General features: G+C 40.7%; 1 protein-coding gene across 1 annotated transcript in view; it reads left to right on the top strand.

Moving 5' to 3' along the window:
- smchd1 (structural maintenance of chromosomes flexible hinge domain containing 1) overlaps positions 1 to 17,368 on the top strand; it is an 89,398-nt gene that overhangs the window by 10,318 nt on the left and 61,712 nt on the right. The window contains exons 4-10 of the mRNA XM_004915219.4: positions 117 to 199; positions 298 to 428; positions 2,653 to 2,767; positions 5,053 to 5,172; positions 7,470 to 7,633; positions 13,843 to 13,936; positions 15,394 to 15,604. Coding sequence (XP_004915276.2) covers positions 117 to 199; positions 298 to 428; positions 2,653 to 2,767; positions 5,053 to 5,172; positions 7,470 to 7,633; positions 13,843 to 13,936; positions 15,394 to 15,604 — 918 coding nt within the window. The remainder of the gene's footprint in view (positions 1 to 116; positions 200 to 297; positions 429 to 2,652; positions 2,768 to 5,052; positions 5,173 to 7,469; positions 7,634 to 13,842; positions 13,937 to 15,393; positions 15,605 to 17,368) is intronic.

Here is a 17,368-nt window from a genome sequence, read left to right as displayed (position 1 = left end):
GAATAATTTGAAAAGGATTTTTTTTGTATAGAGCTTTTTATGCCTGGGTGATAGGTCCACTTTAAGATTGGTAACATTTTCACAATTTGATTTTTTTTTTTTTTTTTATTATTAAGCATTTGCTCTTGCTGAGTTAATAGACAACTCATTGTCAGCCAGTGCCCAGAATTCGGGTATCCGAAACATACAGATAAAACTGGTAAGAAGTTTTCTTTTTGGGACAGTGTGATAGAATATCAAAAATATTAATCATATCCTAACTGTTAATTTTCCCAAATTATTTTACTTTAAATACAGCTTTTTGATGAGGCTCAGGGAAAGCCGGCTGTTGTTGTTACTGATAATGGAAAAGGAATGAACTCGACACAGCTTAAAAATTGGGCCATATACCGCCTGTCAAAGTTTACAAGGGGTGCTGCTGCCTTAAGGTTTGGAATAATTGTATTCTATTCATCCTGTTGTTGATATACTGGCATATGCATTGTTTCATGCTTTAAGGATCTGACATGCTTAAAGGAGAAGGAAAGGCTAAGTCACTTGGGGGTGCCAAAATGTTAGGCACCCCCAAGTGACTTAGAACGCCTACTTTGTACCCCGGGCTGGTGCCCCCGTATGGAGAGAACAGCACCAGCCCAGGGCAGCTGCCGGCGCTACCTGCTTCCTCCTCGCATGCGCAGTAGAGTGAAAAGCCGAACTTAAACATTAAAGTAGGCTTTTCACTCTACTGCGCATGCGCCGACCCACGGATTTCGCCAGCAGCGCGCAAAGGAAGGAGGAAGCGGTGTCTACAGGTGCCCCGGGCTGGTGCTGTTTTCTCCTAACAGGGGCACCAGCCCGGGGTACAAGGTAGGTCATGTAAGTCACTTGGGGGTGCCTAACATTTTGGCACCACCAAGTGACTTAGCCTTTCCTTCTCCTTTAAGGTAATGGCACAGTGGGCAATTTCAAGCTTTTAGGAACCTGAAATTGCTGTGCAGTGTGTTTTTAAGTGATACCCAAATGTCGTCTTCATACATTTTACTGTTTTAATATATTTCAGAGGCATGTCAAATGCAGTATGTTTGTTTATAAAAACCCAATGGAATGCAATTCTGTGAAAATCTCATGGGTACAACCAAGCAGAAGAAAATGATATCACTTAGCTCATGCGTTTAGCTGTTCTTAAACACAAGTCAAAATCACAAACAATGCCCATGTGCATGTGAGTTTGGCCCTTTTGAGTGACTAGGATAAGAAAGCTTGGCAAGATAAAGGCAATAATTTGTTGCCAGTTTTACAATTTTAAAACCATGTAATTTAATTTAAATTGGATGTGAGAATTAGGATTATGCTGGAGAGACACAATAAAGTTGTTCTTAACATTTTATTTAAGGAACAGTAAAATCTTTGCATACATGTAGGGGAAGTTCAATTTTAACTTTTGGTGTGTTAAACATATTCTTAGCACCTTTTTATTTGGTCTTAATTTTTTTTCTGTATTGCTGTGATGTTTTTAAAGCTGAGCAAATAAAGTATTGATTTTACTGGAAGATTGGCTGCTGTCCTGCATATTTTTTCTCTATTTTAATTATTCTCATTTTGGCTAGAGGAGAACTACGGTAACTACTTTCTAAACTGTTTTTAACATGCAGTCTGAGTGAAAAGAGAATTAAAATCCGTACTTATGAGGCCCCATAATACTAAATTTGCTAGGTCCTTACTTTAGCGGCCTTAAAGGAACAGTAACACCAAAAAATGAAAGAGCTTTAAAGTAATAAAAATATAATGCACTGTTGCCTTGCACTGGTAAACTGGTGTGTTTGCTACAGTAACACTACTATAATTTATATAATAAGCTGCTGTGTAGCCATGGGGGCAGCCATTCAAGCTGGAAAAAAGGAGAAAAGGCACAGGTTACATAGCAGATAACAGATAAGCTCTGTAGAATACAATAGTGTTTATCTGTTATCTGCTATGTGCCTGTGCATTTTCTCCTTTGAATGGCTGCCCCCATGGCTACACAGCAGCTTATTTATATAAATTATAGTAGACTTTCTGAAGAAAACATACAACTTTTACCAGTGCAGGGCAGCAGCACATTATATTGTAATTACTTTATACACTTTTATTTTTTGGCGTTACTGTTCCTTTAAGTATTAGCACACCAGTCACTTTGGCCATTTAGGTGGTAGAATTGGGCTGCAATGGAAAAAATAATGGACGTGACTATGTTCATGAAGCATTATCTGTTCTGCTCACACTCCATTCTGCCAAAACCCTGCCTATGCTCTAACCAGACCAGCAAACTACACCCCGTTTGCAGTCTACAGCATCACTTATCTGGAACCCCAGTATTCTTAAATCAGACCCAAGTATCCTAGATAACAGATTTTATACCTGTAAAGTAAAATCTGAAAATTTTACTCTACTGTGCATATGTAAGTGAGAAAAGAAGGAAGATTGGTGATATGGCGCTACATTTGTTTTTTTTCTCAGGCCAGTGTATTTTTTCCCTAAAAGGAGCCTCAGCCTAGGGAAAAAAATTAGCAGTGGGTTGCGGGGTTCCTCGTTCTTTTAACAACATTGCCACTGAAGGAGAATTAGGCAGTTTTATACGTGTGCCTTTTTTCTGTTCATTTTCTTCATGATTTTTATGTAATTTTGTTTTATTAGTCAAGGAGGAAGCTATGTCCGGCCTCCACATGTACCACGCAGCTTGAATAGTGACATTTCCTACTTTGGTGTTGGTGGCAAGCAGGCTGTTTTCTTTGTTGGTCAATCAGCCCGAGTAAGTTTTTTGTGTGTGTGATTGCTATTTTAAAATAATTGTTAAGCTATTGTGTTTTATTTGACACTGTCCATTGAAAAACTATGTATTTCATTTACACCTGATAATGTCATTCAAGCCTATTCATGAGCCTCTTTTAATTTAATCTTTGGGGCTGGATATTTATTATTTTCAGGAATGCATGGTTTTAAAGGAGAAGGAAAGCCTAAGTCACTTGTGACTAAGTCACAAGTGACTTTAATCGCTTACCTTTTACCCTGGGCTGGTGCCCCTGTTAAGAGAGAACCACACCAGCCCAGGGTAGCAGCGAGCGCTTCCTTCTTCCGCTTTGGTGCGCATGTGCATTAGAGTGAAAAGCCGAACTTAAACAACAAATTTGCTTTTCACTCGAATGCGCATTCACAGGCCCAGGGATTTTGCCGGCAGAAGAAACACGGAAGGAGGAAATGCTCGCTACAGGTAACTTGGGCTGGTGCAGTTTTCTCTGAACAGGGGCACCAGCCCGGGGTACAAGGTAAGCATAGTAATTTATATGGCACTATATACAACACTGGATAACATGCAGCTATGCAAAATGCAATCATGTTTCTGATACTATTATAGTATATTTATGTGTAAGCTTTAAGACTTGTTGCGAGAGAGAGAGATATAGATATTTATATATAATATATTGCAAAAAAGTTGTGCTTAACTTAAAACCATTAAGTGGGGGTGCAATGAAAAACAACCATTAAGTTGTGCTCAACTTAAACCATTAAGTGGGGGTGCAATGAAAACTGTTTTGGATAGCGGCATGGGCTCTGCCATTCATTAAAATGCAAATATGAATAAACAAGATTTTCTGAGTACCTCATCATATGTGCTTTTACTGGAGATATATAGACAAATAAGCAAAATATAATCTTACTTAAATAGATTGGAGGGTGGGGGAATGATGTTACATTAAAGCAAAATGATGTGAAAATATATATACCAGCTAGAATGTAAATCGTCGGTGGGATGGCATACAGGGCGCCGTTATTTGCTGAAGTTGCCTTGAGAGGAAACTTCGGCGACTTTGCCAAATCCCGGTGCCACGTATGCCATTTCAGGGAGATTAGTCGCCCTCAACAAGGAAGATTTGTTGCGCGGCAACTAATCTCCCCGTGTCACAGCCCTTAGGTTGAAGACACACAGGAGCTCCTTATAGTGGCTACAAAAACTGTAAAAAAAAAAAACAAAAAAACTTTAAATGTACATTTAAATTTTGTAGCTGTTGAGCAGCTACAAATAAACTATGTCTTTGCAATAAATGCCCTATTTTATATGGAACAGGTTTTCATTATATAGTTTTGTAGAGAGACATGAATGGCATTTGGCTATGTGAGAAACCATTGTATCCTACAAGAAATCGTTGTATTTTACACAGCTTTTACCTGTTATCTGCTATGTAAAAGTGTGCCCTATTCAACTTAAATGGCTGTCCCCATGGCAACACTGCAGCTTATTTACATAAACTGTAGTAGTGCTTATGAAGCAAATATTTTTTACATTTATAATGAAAGAAAATATAATTCTAAACAATCTTCCAATATACATTGATTAAAAACTTCTAATTGTTTTTAAAGTAACAAATTTGAAAGGCTGCCAGTGGGGGGAATGGAAGGGAGGACATATGTCACAGGCTTCATCAATTCAGGAAACCCAAAATAAAAAAGGGTTTTCAGTGTAAAAGATGGAGGTTGTGTGGATCAGGGGAAATGGCCATGCAGGCATAGGAGGAGCCCACAATGCATTCTTAAAACAATGTTGCGGAAGTCAGTTAAGTGCCAGGTCTGTTAATCAGATGGCTACTGCTAAACTGTTTAAGGGAAAAGAGACACAGAGCTATTGAGTAACGGCTACAAAATTCCAAAATGCCAAAATACCCTGCCATAGACAATACTGAGAATTGATCTGCTAAAACACGTAGAAACAATTATCAGTAAATTATTAGCATTGTCTATTTTTGTAGCCACTATAAGGAGCTCCTGTGTGTCTTCAGCCTAAGGGCGGCGACTAATCTCCCTGTGTGTAACAGCCCTAAGAGTCAGGACCAGCAGAGCAGTGATTCTACATAGCCAGACAAATACAAAAAAAACAGCCAAAAATGCTTAACGTTAATTGGAAATTTTCTAACAAATAAAACAGTATGTGAGTGGGCATCCCCTTTTAAAGGCATGTCATGTATCATCATTTTATTCAAAATAAGGTGGGCATATTTTCTTTTAATAACCTTGCTTACTGATGTTTTTTTTTTATCATAGATCATAACTAAAACTGCAGATTCACAAGATGTTCATGAATTTGTTCTTTCCAAAGAAGACTTTGAAAAGAAAGAAAAAAACAAAGAAGACATTTACAGCGGTTTTATTAGAAATAGAAAGGTAATTAAAATTTAATTCTTAAATGCCCAGATTTATTGAGAAGGGTTAGGTCAAATTCTACAATACCTACTGACTGTCAGAAAGCAGTTTTAACTCACCATCCTTTGTTACTATAATAGGATCACAGTCAGTATGTCCAGACTGAAAATATCTTCTGCCGATGAATCATCTTGGTGTGGGTGGAGTATTAGTAGATCATGTCATGAGATTCAATGGAGTTCCTTTTATTTGGGCTATCTGTTGGAAAAATGCTCTTTGTGCATCTCAGCTATGTCTGTGGAAGCACAACAGACACAAAGTTTAACATACTACGTCATTGTTAGTTTAGAAAAATATGTGGTGTTGCATATTCATTGTATTAGCAATAGCAAAGATATACAAAAAAATTGTTGATTTTCATGATTTATACTTATTCCCCTGGAAACACCTAAAGTAGAAGCCAAAACAAATACACTATACTATTTTTACTAACTGAAGTGTATCCTATGTGGCAGGTGAACCAGTATAATACCATTATAAGCACTAATACCAACTTTGTTCACTTCAGTCAAAAATAAAACAAATTCCTTGGCAGGAAGGTAACCCATTTTTGGAAAAGTGAATTCTTCCGGAATTCAAAATATGTTTATCTATGTAAAATTATTTAGAATAGTTTAAAATATCAAGTCGAAAGTAAGTCTTGGCATATTAAACTACTTGTATCTTTTGGAAAGAAACTCAGAACTTGTGCTAATTACAAATATTTTGCATTGAAGTAAGTAAGTAAAATACCATGTATTTTTAATGTACAAAAGACATATGTGACTTTAGACACCAAAAAAGTGTCTTTCTAGTTTCAATGACCTACACTAATGGCTCTGCATATAAAAGTGCAGAGCCCAAACAGTTTAGCAACCCTAGATATTCTATATTTTTGAAAGTAGCCATATTAAGAGTTTAAAATTGGTAATTACATTTTCTTTACACTGAACAATAGAATATGTGGGATTCTCTATATATGACTTAATAAAGCCAACAGTTATGCTGGGGAGTCTGGGTCCATATAGATATGCCCTATTCAACAATGCATGAAATGTTCTGTGATAAACAGAGCTAAACAAGGGAGATTACCAGAAACATTCAGGGCATTGTGGATGCTTGAGTCTTGTCTAGAGTTGGCTGAGTTTCTACAGTCTGACAAACAGATAGCTATAGCAAAGGAGAGACTGCTTTCGGTTGCAATTTCATTTGCAAAGAATGAGAATGTATTACAATAAACCACCTTAAACAGCTTACATGTAAAACACGGCTTCATCTTAATAAACCATTTTCATAAAAATATTCCTTTTTAGTAGTATGTGCAATTGAGTAATCCTAAATAGAATACTTCCATTTTTGACCCCAGGGATCATAAGATTTATGGTGCTCACAAACAAACCAAGTTCTGTCTTTTACTCTCACACTTTTACAAATATGTTCCAGTTTGGTAAGATTCTTACCAGGCCACTAAATATGATTCAAACTATAGATTGGTTATAGTGATACTGACAGACACTTAAAATTTTTTTTTACACCTGCTGTTGTGCTTTAATTTGTATCAGCTTTAAATTCCATATAAATTAAATCTGCAAAGTTGTTTCGCTTCATAATTATGGTAGCACGAATTACAGACCCACGGAGCAGCCATGTTTGTTCCCCTCTTCCGGGTTTTAATTTAAATGCCTCCTAAGTGAATAAATATGCTCACAAACCTGCAACACACCTGCTTTCAGCCGGTGTGTGACAAGCTCAGCTCCGTTGTCTATGTGTAATAGGGAGGTTGGGAGGGAGGCACGGGAAAGCTTAAGCTTGCCTGCTATTTAATTCTTTATGGAAGAGCAGAGAGGGGGCACATTTCTTTGAAGTAGAAGATCAAGCCTGCCTGCTATCTATTTCACAACGCCATGCGATGCTATGCGAGGGAGGGAGGGGGAACTCTTTGAAGCAAAGCAAGCTGAATCCTCCCAGTTTATGACGTAGTCCTTTTGACAGATTGAGAAGCTACAGTCGGGCTGCCAGACAGTCGAGTTCAGGATCTTCAGTAGGATTTATGTAGAGAAACAAGACTTTTAGGAAAAAAACAGTCAACATGACCTATAGGTAGGTTTGGAATTAGGTTCATATTTTTATAAGAAATTTTTTGGTGTCAGTATCACTTTAAGTATTCATTCTAGGGGTATAGTTTTCCATTGAATAGAACTTATAGAAACTGTATAGAAAATGTAAATTGGAGCTTTTAATTATGTGCATTTATTTACGATTTTTCCTTTTTTTCATAGCCAGCTGATTCTACGCATGTAACAGAAGATGAACGTTTTCTTCACAATCTAATTATGGAAGAAGATGGAAAAAATCAGTTTACAGCTGTGGTTATAACTGGTGTTCAGACTGTACATGTACAGTTTTTAAAGAACTATTATCATTTATGGAGCAGGCAGTTAGCGTGAGTACTTTAACAAACTTCTGCAAAAGAGACTTTTATGTGAATAGTCTATTTAGGTAATCTACTTTAGCGTGTTTTGGTTTAAAAAATGTGACATTAGGATGTAGAAAAACTAACTTGTTTTTGTCTAGAGGTATACATATGATTTTGTCCTTTCACTTGCATGACTTAACCTGTGAACCTTATGGTTCTGTGGTAGGGTTGTCACCTTGCCTGGTTTCTTACTCCGGGTAGGGGGTGGGCAGTGACATCACAGGGGGTGGGGAGGGATGGGCCAGTGACATCACTGGGCAGGGCTGTGGCATGGTGATGGGTGTTTGGTAAATCGCCACTTCAATCTTAGCGAGTCCTGCCCGGTTTTCCTAATTTTAAAAACTGGGAGGAACTGTCCGGGTCAAAACTGCTCAAAATCAGGCAGATGGCAACCCTATTATGTGGGTATTTATTGGTGTGTAGCATTTTTTATTAGTAGTTGTTGGACATGTCCTATGGTAGTGTCACCTTTACTACTGCACAAATCTCTGTCCCACTCAAATTTTAAACTGTTTTCTCGGTACGTCTCCAGGCAGCACAGGATGCCATCTTCCATCTAGCAGGCAGGATGGAAGTTATAGCTATAAGGATGAGTTCTTTGCCTGTGTGACTCCTCTTCCATTGCTTTCAGGTGGTAGGATGTCTGGGAGCTTAGCTCCCTTACATATGTTTATTTTATTCTTTTAATTTTCATATATACTTTATTCCTAGGGTGTACAGGCAGGTCTTACCTATGCCAGGAACCCAACCAACAGGCATGCTTCAGCGCTGCCACTTATCCCACCAGCAGGCATGCCACAACGCTGCCTTGCTTACTTTCCACAGGCATGCCTCTGAGCCGCCTCTTTTTCCTCCAACAGGCATGCCCCAATAGAGCCTTTCTTTCCTCCAACAGGCACGCCCCAATTCTGCCTTGCTCCCCTTTACCAGGCAAGCCCCAACACTGCCTCACTCCCCCTGAACAGGCATGCTTCAACACTGGCTCAGCTAGCAGCAATGGGAGCTCCACAATGCCTGGGCACAAACACACACGCACAGGTTCCTACTGAATCTTATGCGTATAGAAGAGGCAACGTCTAGCTCGCTTCACCATTCACACAGCAGAGACACGAGCTAGACCAGGAGACACGGCGCATAACATAACCATTTTAAACAGCGCACCTTTCCAATGCACAGCTACCTATACGCACACAGGATGTGGGTGGTAGTGCATGGTTCTCACGCCAAGGTGCAGGGGAGCTCAATGCAGACCTTATCACACCTCTTTTTATTTATTTGGGCAGTTCATCCAGCACAAGTAAGTCAGTCCCTTACCACAGCAGCCCAATAGGTCCCACTTCTAACAAAAAAACAGCAAAAAGACCCAAGTCCAAACAGCCATTTCACAACACTAAAAAGGGCAAGGCAGACACAGAAATAAACAGTGCCATGCCAGCGAGCTACAGGTTACTGATTGGTTCCAACCCTTTCAAGCTTCCTTACTGACCATGTCTGCATCCATAGCAAAGCTAGCAAACCTTAAATCACAAGCACCCTCCACGTCAAAGACACCAGCTCCACGCACACTTCTTCTACAGAAGAAGACAATAAAGCTTCCTCAGAAGAGGAAGAAGGTGCCATACCAGATGACGCTAGTGACTGGGAAGACTCATACTCTCCACCCCAATTCTTACTGACTACACAGAAATCCCAAACAGAGGCCATGCACTCTCTATTGTCAGATATGTTCCATACCCTAGATATACAGGAGGACCAAAAGGAGACTAAGACCCTGAACAAATTATTAGCGACAGCCCATAAGAAACAAAAGTTCTTCCCAGTACACAAGACGATAGAAGAAGTGATAAAAGGGGTGTGGAAAACACCAGATAGAAGGCTTATTAAAGACAGACATATGGATGTCGTATACCCCTTCGAACACACCAACAAAGAAAAGTGGGAAACTATTCCCAAGGTAGATGCACCAATGGCCAGACTGGTGAAACGCACTACAATACCACTCGAGGATGGCACCTTGTTTAGGGATCCAATGGATTGCAAAGCTGAAAACTTACTAAAAACTTATCTTCCCCATGGCAGCAACAGCCTTCAAGCCTACCATAGCGTCCGCTGCGTTTAAGGACCATGGCCCTATGGCTAGAAGAGGCACTAAATACCCCACTCCAGGAAGAGCCCACTATACATGAACTATTGTCAAAGATCATAAATGCCGCACACTTCCTGTGTGATGCCACCATGGATATTCTGCAGCTAGTAGCTAAACGCGCACTATGGCTAAAAACATGGAGCACCGATCAAGCCTCCAAGAAGAACCTTTTGGCGTTGCCTTTGTCGGGTACCTCATTGTTCTGACCAGAATTGGATTCACTGATCTTTCGGGTCTACCAATACGTGGAAGACCGCATAAGGCATACAACTCAAGCACAAAAAATTTTTGCCTGCAAAAGAAAATTTCATGGAACTACCAAAGGCACCCCTCTAAGGGTACCCAACAAAAAGAAGACCAATGAATCCTCAGCCCCTCCTGGGGCAGAAGACGCGGTTGAGGGACGTCTTCGGAAATTCAGGCAGGTTTGGCTTCAGTCCCACAACAAATGCATGGGTCCACAAGATCGTCTCAGAAGGCTACAGTCTTCACTTCCAACAACCACCCCCAACACGCTTCATACAAACACTCCCACATCCCCGACAAAAATGGACTTGGTCAGGGATATGCTTCAGTCCAACACCATCACACAAGTGCCTCACAAGAAATGGGAAGAACACTACTAATTCCTACACTACTAATTCCAAGCCCTTCCATTCGGGCTAGCAATGGCACCATGCGTGTTCACAAAGGTGATGGCAGCATTAGTAGCACACATGCATCAAAGAGTCCTGTGCCTACTACCCTATCTAGACAACATATTAGTCAGAGCACCATCCCTCTGCACCTCACTGACGCAAACACAATTATGCATACAAATCCTGGAAGAGCACCCTACAAAGAGCTCTCTACAGCCCTTACATTCCATTTTCTGTTTGGGAGTACAGTTTGAAGCCACCCAACACAAAGTGTTCCTAACACAGCCCGATCGGCAGCACTGCAAACAAGCATGCAAACCAGGAGGTGCATGAGGCTCCTAGGTCTCATGACATCATCTATAGAGGTTGTACCGTTCGCACAGTTTCACATGTGGACACTGCAGTTAGTCTAGGGCACACCTCAACCTTGAAGCAACCATTACACTGGCACAAGAGTCAAGACAATCCCTGTGATGGTGGCAAATGAAACAAAACCTAACAAAGGGAAAAATATGCTCCATTCAGACCTGGCAGGTCATCACTACAGATGCCAGTCTCTCCGGCTGGGACGGCGTATAGGAACACAGGACCATACAAGTACTATGGTCCACTCAACAATCTGCCCTACACATCAGTGTCCTAGAACTCAGGGCAATCAGCCTCTCTCTCTCTCTCTCGAACACTGGGAAACGCTCTTAAAAACCTTACCAATAAAAATATAATCGGACAATGCAATGTAAGTGGCCTACATAAACCACCAAGGACCAAGGCGGCATAGGCAGAGGTGTCACAAATCTTACAGTGGGCAGAGACCAACGGCTGTCATCTGACCGCTATTTATATCCCCGGGCAGCTGAACAAAGAAGCAGACTTCCTCAGCCGCAACACATTAAACCCAGGAGTATGATGGTCCCTCAACCGCAATACCTTCTAGCAGATCAGAGACCGGTGGGAATCCCCACATGTAGATCTCATGGCAACAAGACACAACTACCAAATCCCACAATACTACTACGATCCTCAAGCCAAAGCAAGGGATACAATGAAAAGGAGCTGGGACTTCAACCTTGTATACATATTTCCTCCAGTACCCATGGTCCACCCAGTCCTGTGATGCCTCATGCTGTTTTGGACAACTGCAATAGTCATAAGTCCGTTTTGACCCCGTCGGGGGTGGTTCTCGGGCCTATGCAAGCTCTCCATTGCTCCCCTGTGGACCCTACCATATCAACCCGATCTGCTCCTCCGAGGACCATGTTACCACCCCAACCTTACCAGACTCTCACTGACGGCATGGCTCTTGAAACCTCCATCTGGAAGCAAAAAGGTTTTTCCGAGGTAGCAAACACGCTACTCCAGGCAAGGAAAAAGACCACTTCAGCATCTTACCACAGGATATGGCTTCTCTACATCTCTTGGTGCACCCAGAGGTCAATAAATTATTCTGAATATAGCATTTCTCACCTGCTCGACTTCTTTCAGACGGGCCTCGAACAAGGACTAGGGCTCAGTTCACTCAAGTCCAAGTCTCCTCCCTGTCGGTACTCTTCCAAAGACAACTAGCACTACACCCAGACGTTAAGACCTTCCTGCAGGCAGCAGGAAATATAAGACCTCCATATTGTCAATCCATTCCACCTTGGAACCTGAACATCATTCTGACAGCCTTACAGGCGCCCCCATTTTGAGCCACTTGCCTCCATCAGTATCAAACTACTTACCTGGAAAACGGTCTTTCAAGTAGCCATATCATCGGCTAGAAGGGTCTCTGAGATTGGAGCGTTAAGCTGCAAACCACCTTTCTTCATATTTTGCCAAGACAAAGTGCTGATGCACACCGTCTCTTCATTTAGACCCAAGGTCTCTTCAGAATTCCACCTCAACCAAGAAATCATCCTTCCATCACTTTGTCCCAATCCATCCACCAAAAAGGAACAACTCCTCCACAATCTCAACGTGGTGAGGGCCCTCAAACTCTACATCCACAGGACAGAGGATAACAGAAGGTCAGACGCTCTCTTTGTCCTAAATGGCAGCCCGGTACAGGGCAAACCAGTAAAGAAAGCATCCATGGCCAGATGGATTAAAGACTTGATTATATTGAATATATATATCAAAAAACCTGGAGGTCCCATTTAAAGTGTCTGTGCACTCCACAAGAGCCCTCAGCACCTCATGGGCCTACCATAATCGGGCTTCGGCAGAACACATAAGCAAAATGGCCATTTAGTCATCGTTACACATGTTCACAAGGTTCTACAAGTTCACTGTTTTTGCATCCACAGATGCAACATTCGAAAGAAAATTTCTACAATCAGTTATTTTATAGTTAAGGTCTGGATGTCATGTTATTGCCCCCAGTCGTCCTTGAACCGAAACCCTACGGTGAATACCATGTGCTGCCTAGGGACGTACCGAGAAAAGGTGATTTTTTTTTTTTACTCACCGTTTAATACTTTTCTCGTAGTCCCATCTCGGCAGCACAGGGGAGTTCCCACCCTTCTACTATTTCTCTTTACTTATCCTTCTGGATTTCTGTGATAATGAGAAATGACAGGGGAGGGGTTAATGCAAGGAAGAGAAGTCACACAACTCCTCCTTATAGTTATAACTTCCATCCTCCTAGATGGAATATGGCATTACCCCTAGGGTACCCTGTGCTGCCAAGACGGGACTATGAGAAAAGGATTTAACAGTGAGTAAAACAAATCCCCTTTTCTCTGTGCTGTAAGATCTAGCTAAGGACACATATATAAGTTGGGCAGATGTATATAACTTGGGCGCATCTCCGCCACCCACACTGCTTTGTGTATTCCTTCTGTTTCCCAGCACCATCACATTTTCATAAATCAAAGTGCTGCTTTCACCAACGGCTATTTTTCCCTTCCTCTCAAGGCAACGGCGTCATGTATGCCATCCCACCGGGGCATTTCGGGGAGATTAGTTGTGGGCGACTAATCTCCCCGTCTGCCACGGCCCTAAATGGGGGTTTTTAACGACCCAAATTTTAACAGTAGATGATGGTAGGACTATAAGAACTGGTGAAATGGGAGCTAACATGTTTAATTTGCTGTGAAATAGGGCAATGAGGTGGTTGAATAGAAGAAATATGTGTATAGATGCTTAACATGGATGTAGAATAAATGTAAACAGGAATATTGAACCAGTAAATGTTGGGGCAGAGATTAACTGTTGCACTGGGGCACATATGGATAGAGCAGGGAGAAATGGTTGATAAAATATATGAAAGACATGGCTGAACCAGGAGAAAACCGATAATGAAATGTGGGGAAGACATAACATAACTACCTAAAAATATCCCTCTTAGTAATTTTAGTCAGGACTCTGGAGACATATTTTCATCTTATTTCTAATCGGCCTTTTTGTTTCAGGCATATCTATCATTACTACCTCCATGGGCCAAAAGGAAATTATTTCAATAACAGGAAAAGCAGTTCATTGCCATCCACTAATCTTGACATTGAGGTAAATCATATTTTTTTTGTATACATAATGCATCTTTGTTTTTGGCTGATCTGAAAGGGGCCTTTAGAGTTTACCACTTGTGACTGCTGTCTAGATCTTCAGTTTCATTTTTGTAATACTGCAGGCAATGGGTAGGATATTAGTTAACCTAGGTAAAATGTATGGAGGTCATTCATTCTAACATATTTTTTTTTTTTTCCAGTTCCCAAATTAATAGTCATATAGTGTGATAAATGAACCAAAGACATCCTTCAGATGTCATTAAAAGAAGCCTATTAAAGAATACTGGGCTATAATAGAAGAGTAAATCAAAAGGAACGGAGGTTATAGGAATCAACTCTTTTGATATTTTATCTTTTTGCTTCATATGGTAAACTGGCACAGCCTATTAAACATCTTGTTGTGAGTGTTGTTTCAGTAGCTTGAAGTAGTACTACTTTGTAAGCAAGGTAAGGATTTAACTGCAGCATGGCACTGATTAAAATGGAGCCATGAAACATAAATTATGCTGCAGCATTATTTAGGTCTCTAACAGCTGATGCTATAAAATGTATGACCTATGTTTGGCATTCGGTTCAAGAATAACTCCCTTCATTCAAAATGAATAGCAAATCTACAGGAGCACTAAGGGGCCCAACTATGAATAAACCTCAATGTTTATACGGGACCCAAGGAGTACTATGGTAGTTAATCCAGGTTGTTGCAGTTCCTCCTACCTGTTAAACTGACAGAACTTCACACTAAATTTTTTTTGGTTCCATTGCTTATTATTTACGGAGAAAGAAAGGCAAAGTCACTTGGGGTGCCAAAATGTTAGGCGCCCCCAAGTGACTTAAATCGCCTACCTTTTACCCCGGGCTGGTGCCCCTGTTCGGAGAGAACAGCACCAGCCCGGGGTAGCTGCAGCGCTTCCTTCTTCCTGCTTCAGTGCGCGCGCATGTGCAGTAGAGTGAAAAGCCGAACTTTAACAGAAAAGTTGGCTTTTCACTCTACTGCGCATGCGCCGACCGCTGGCATTTTTGGAAAAGGAAGGAGGAAGCGCTCCGCTACAGGTACCCTGGGCTGGTGCTGTTCTCTCCTAACAGGGGCACCAGCCCAGGGTACAAGGTAAGCGATTAAAGTCACTTGGGGGTGCCTAACATTTTGGCACCCCCAAGTGACTTTGGCTTTCCTTCTCCTTTAAGCATAAACTCTCAACACTTTTTTTGTCTTTTAATATAAAACTCAGCCATCACTATTTAGCTTAGTTTATTGTTTGCTTTGTTTTTACATTACATATATTTTTTCCATGACTTTTAATTTATATTTTTTTTTGTAGAATATCTGTATGCAGGTCTGCTGTGGGTTATTTAAAACACATCATTTTTTTTTTGTTCTGCTTTTTCCCAGTTTTCTTTTATTGTAAAAAATTTGCAATAGCAGCTTTTTCTATTATAAATGCCTTTTTTATTTTACAGCTCTCCTTGTTTGAAAAGGGAAAGTCACCAAAGATTGTCAACCTAAGAGAGATCAAAGATGACATGCAAACACTTTATATCAATACTGCAGCTGACACATTTGAATTTAAAGCCCTTGTTGAAGGCGAAGGGGTTGTAGAAGGTGTTATACGTTACCACCCATTTTTATACCACCAGGAAACCTATCCGGAAGATCCTTATAAGACAACAAGTAAGTAAGGCTTGGGTATCTTTCAGTTAGCAGCTATGTAAACACCAATTTAAAAAAATGTATATGCACCATACATGGCATATATGAAATTATAATATTTTTGTGATCTACTTCTACATTCTTGAATACAGTCTCTAAATACATTTTCAAATAACTTCTCCTCTACAGTTATCTGTAAGTACAAGATTAAGATGCAAAAAATAATAAAAGCGTTGGGGAGCACTCACTGCTCTAGATATTTTCTAATATTTACTAGTGTTTCAACATTCCCAAACAATAGCCATGACTATTTTTGGCATCATTTGCTCATGCTTTTACTCCTTTCTTCTATTTTAGATTACTAGTCCACTCCAAATACTACTAGGCCACTCCAAATACTGAAATTATATAAACTTTAATCCAGTGGGCTGGTACAGTACCGAAAATTGGAGTCTGGGAAGATTAAAATTAATAGCCTAGCTTTATCCGAAGTCTTGTCCCCAAGTACTTTTTACTTTATTATTTCATGAATCTGGGTCTTGTTCTCAGTTTTTTGGTCAAATGTTTGAAGACCATGTATTGAGTGCTTATGCCAGACTGTTTAGCCTCTTTGTTGCCTCATGTTGCTTTGAGTATTAAAGGAACAGTAACCTGTTGCTTTTGAGTATTAAATGAACTAACACTAAAAAATGTTTTAAAGTAAATAAAATATATTGTACTATTGCCCTACACCAGTGCTGTCCAACTGGCGGACCCCTCTTTGTGCCCCCCCCCCCCCCCCCCCCCCCCCCCACCTGTCAGGCTGCTATGACTGCTTACCTTTGCATAAGAATAAATGGTATCAGTACTGAGATTAACTGGACCCCTGCATTGTTTACACCTCAAATTCAGGCTGTAAACCCCTGCATAATTTAAACATATAATTTCTATGTACTGTTCACACCTTTTAGTCCCTGCATTGTTCAAACCTCAGGCTCAGACTGCTGTAAGCCTCTACATTGTTTTCCTTTTTACACCCCAGACAGACTGTAGAGGCAGTGCCAGCATTGTGTCACTGTATGTACAGCATAGGGCAGGCAGATAATGGAACACACAGGCAGAATAGGGCAGGCAGAGTATGGCACACAGGTAGTACTCTGCCTGCCCTACGCTGCCTGTGGGAGGTGAACCTGGCAGGGATTTGTTCTGGAAGTTTGTTAGCATTTGGAAATAGCCATTATATGGTCCCTAAGGTGTGTTATTATATGCGTGGGATTGCTGTGCTATCCAGAGTGGTGGAGGAGGCATATGGATTTAAGGGTATGTCTTAAAATTACATAATATAATTCTTCACATATGAGCAAAGGGTGATATCCCTACAGTGAACACCAACCATTTGGGTTTTTGCTGCTCTACCACCATTAATGTGGGTATGGTCTATTCTTTAAGAGGCCTCCATGCCTTGAGATAGAGTGCCTGTTCCTTAAAGATTGATTAAAAGGAGAAGGAAAGGTATTTTGGCATTTTATTGCCAATAGATTAGTCACAATAGTGCAAGCTAGAATTCTATATTTATTCTACAGAATGCTTTACCATACCTGATTAAACAGCCATTGAAGCTCCCTCTGTTTAAGACAGCAGCTGCCATTTACTGCCAGTAACTTCTGTGCTGCAGCTCTGGCTGCTGGTAGCTCAGATTACAGCAGAAAGGGAAAGGGGAGAGAGGAGTAAATTGAGCAGACTTGTGCTGTGCCCCAAAGGATTTTTCTGATAAGTCTGACACAGAAGATCATGTACGCAGAATAA

Source organism: Xenopus tropicalis, chromosome 6 (assembly GCF_000004195.4).
Source record: "Xenopus tropicalis strain Nigerian chromosome 6, UCB_Xtro_10.0, whole genome shotgun sequence".
Taxonomy (NCBI): Eukaryota; Metazoa; Chordata; class Amphibia; order Anura; family Pipidae; genus Xenopus; species Xenopus tropicalis.
The sequence above is the reverse complement of the archived record's forward strand: the minus strand, read 5'-3'. Positions and strand labels throughout refer to the sequence as shown.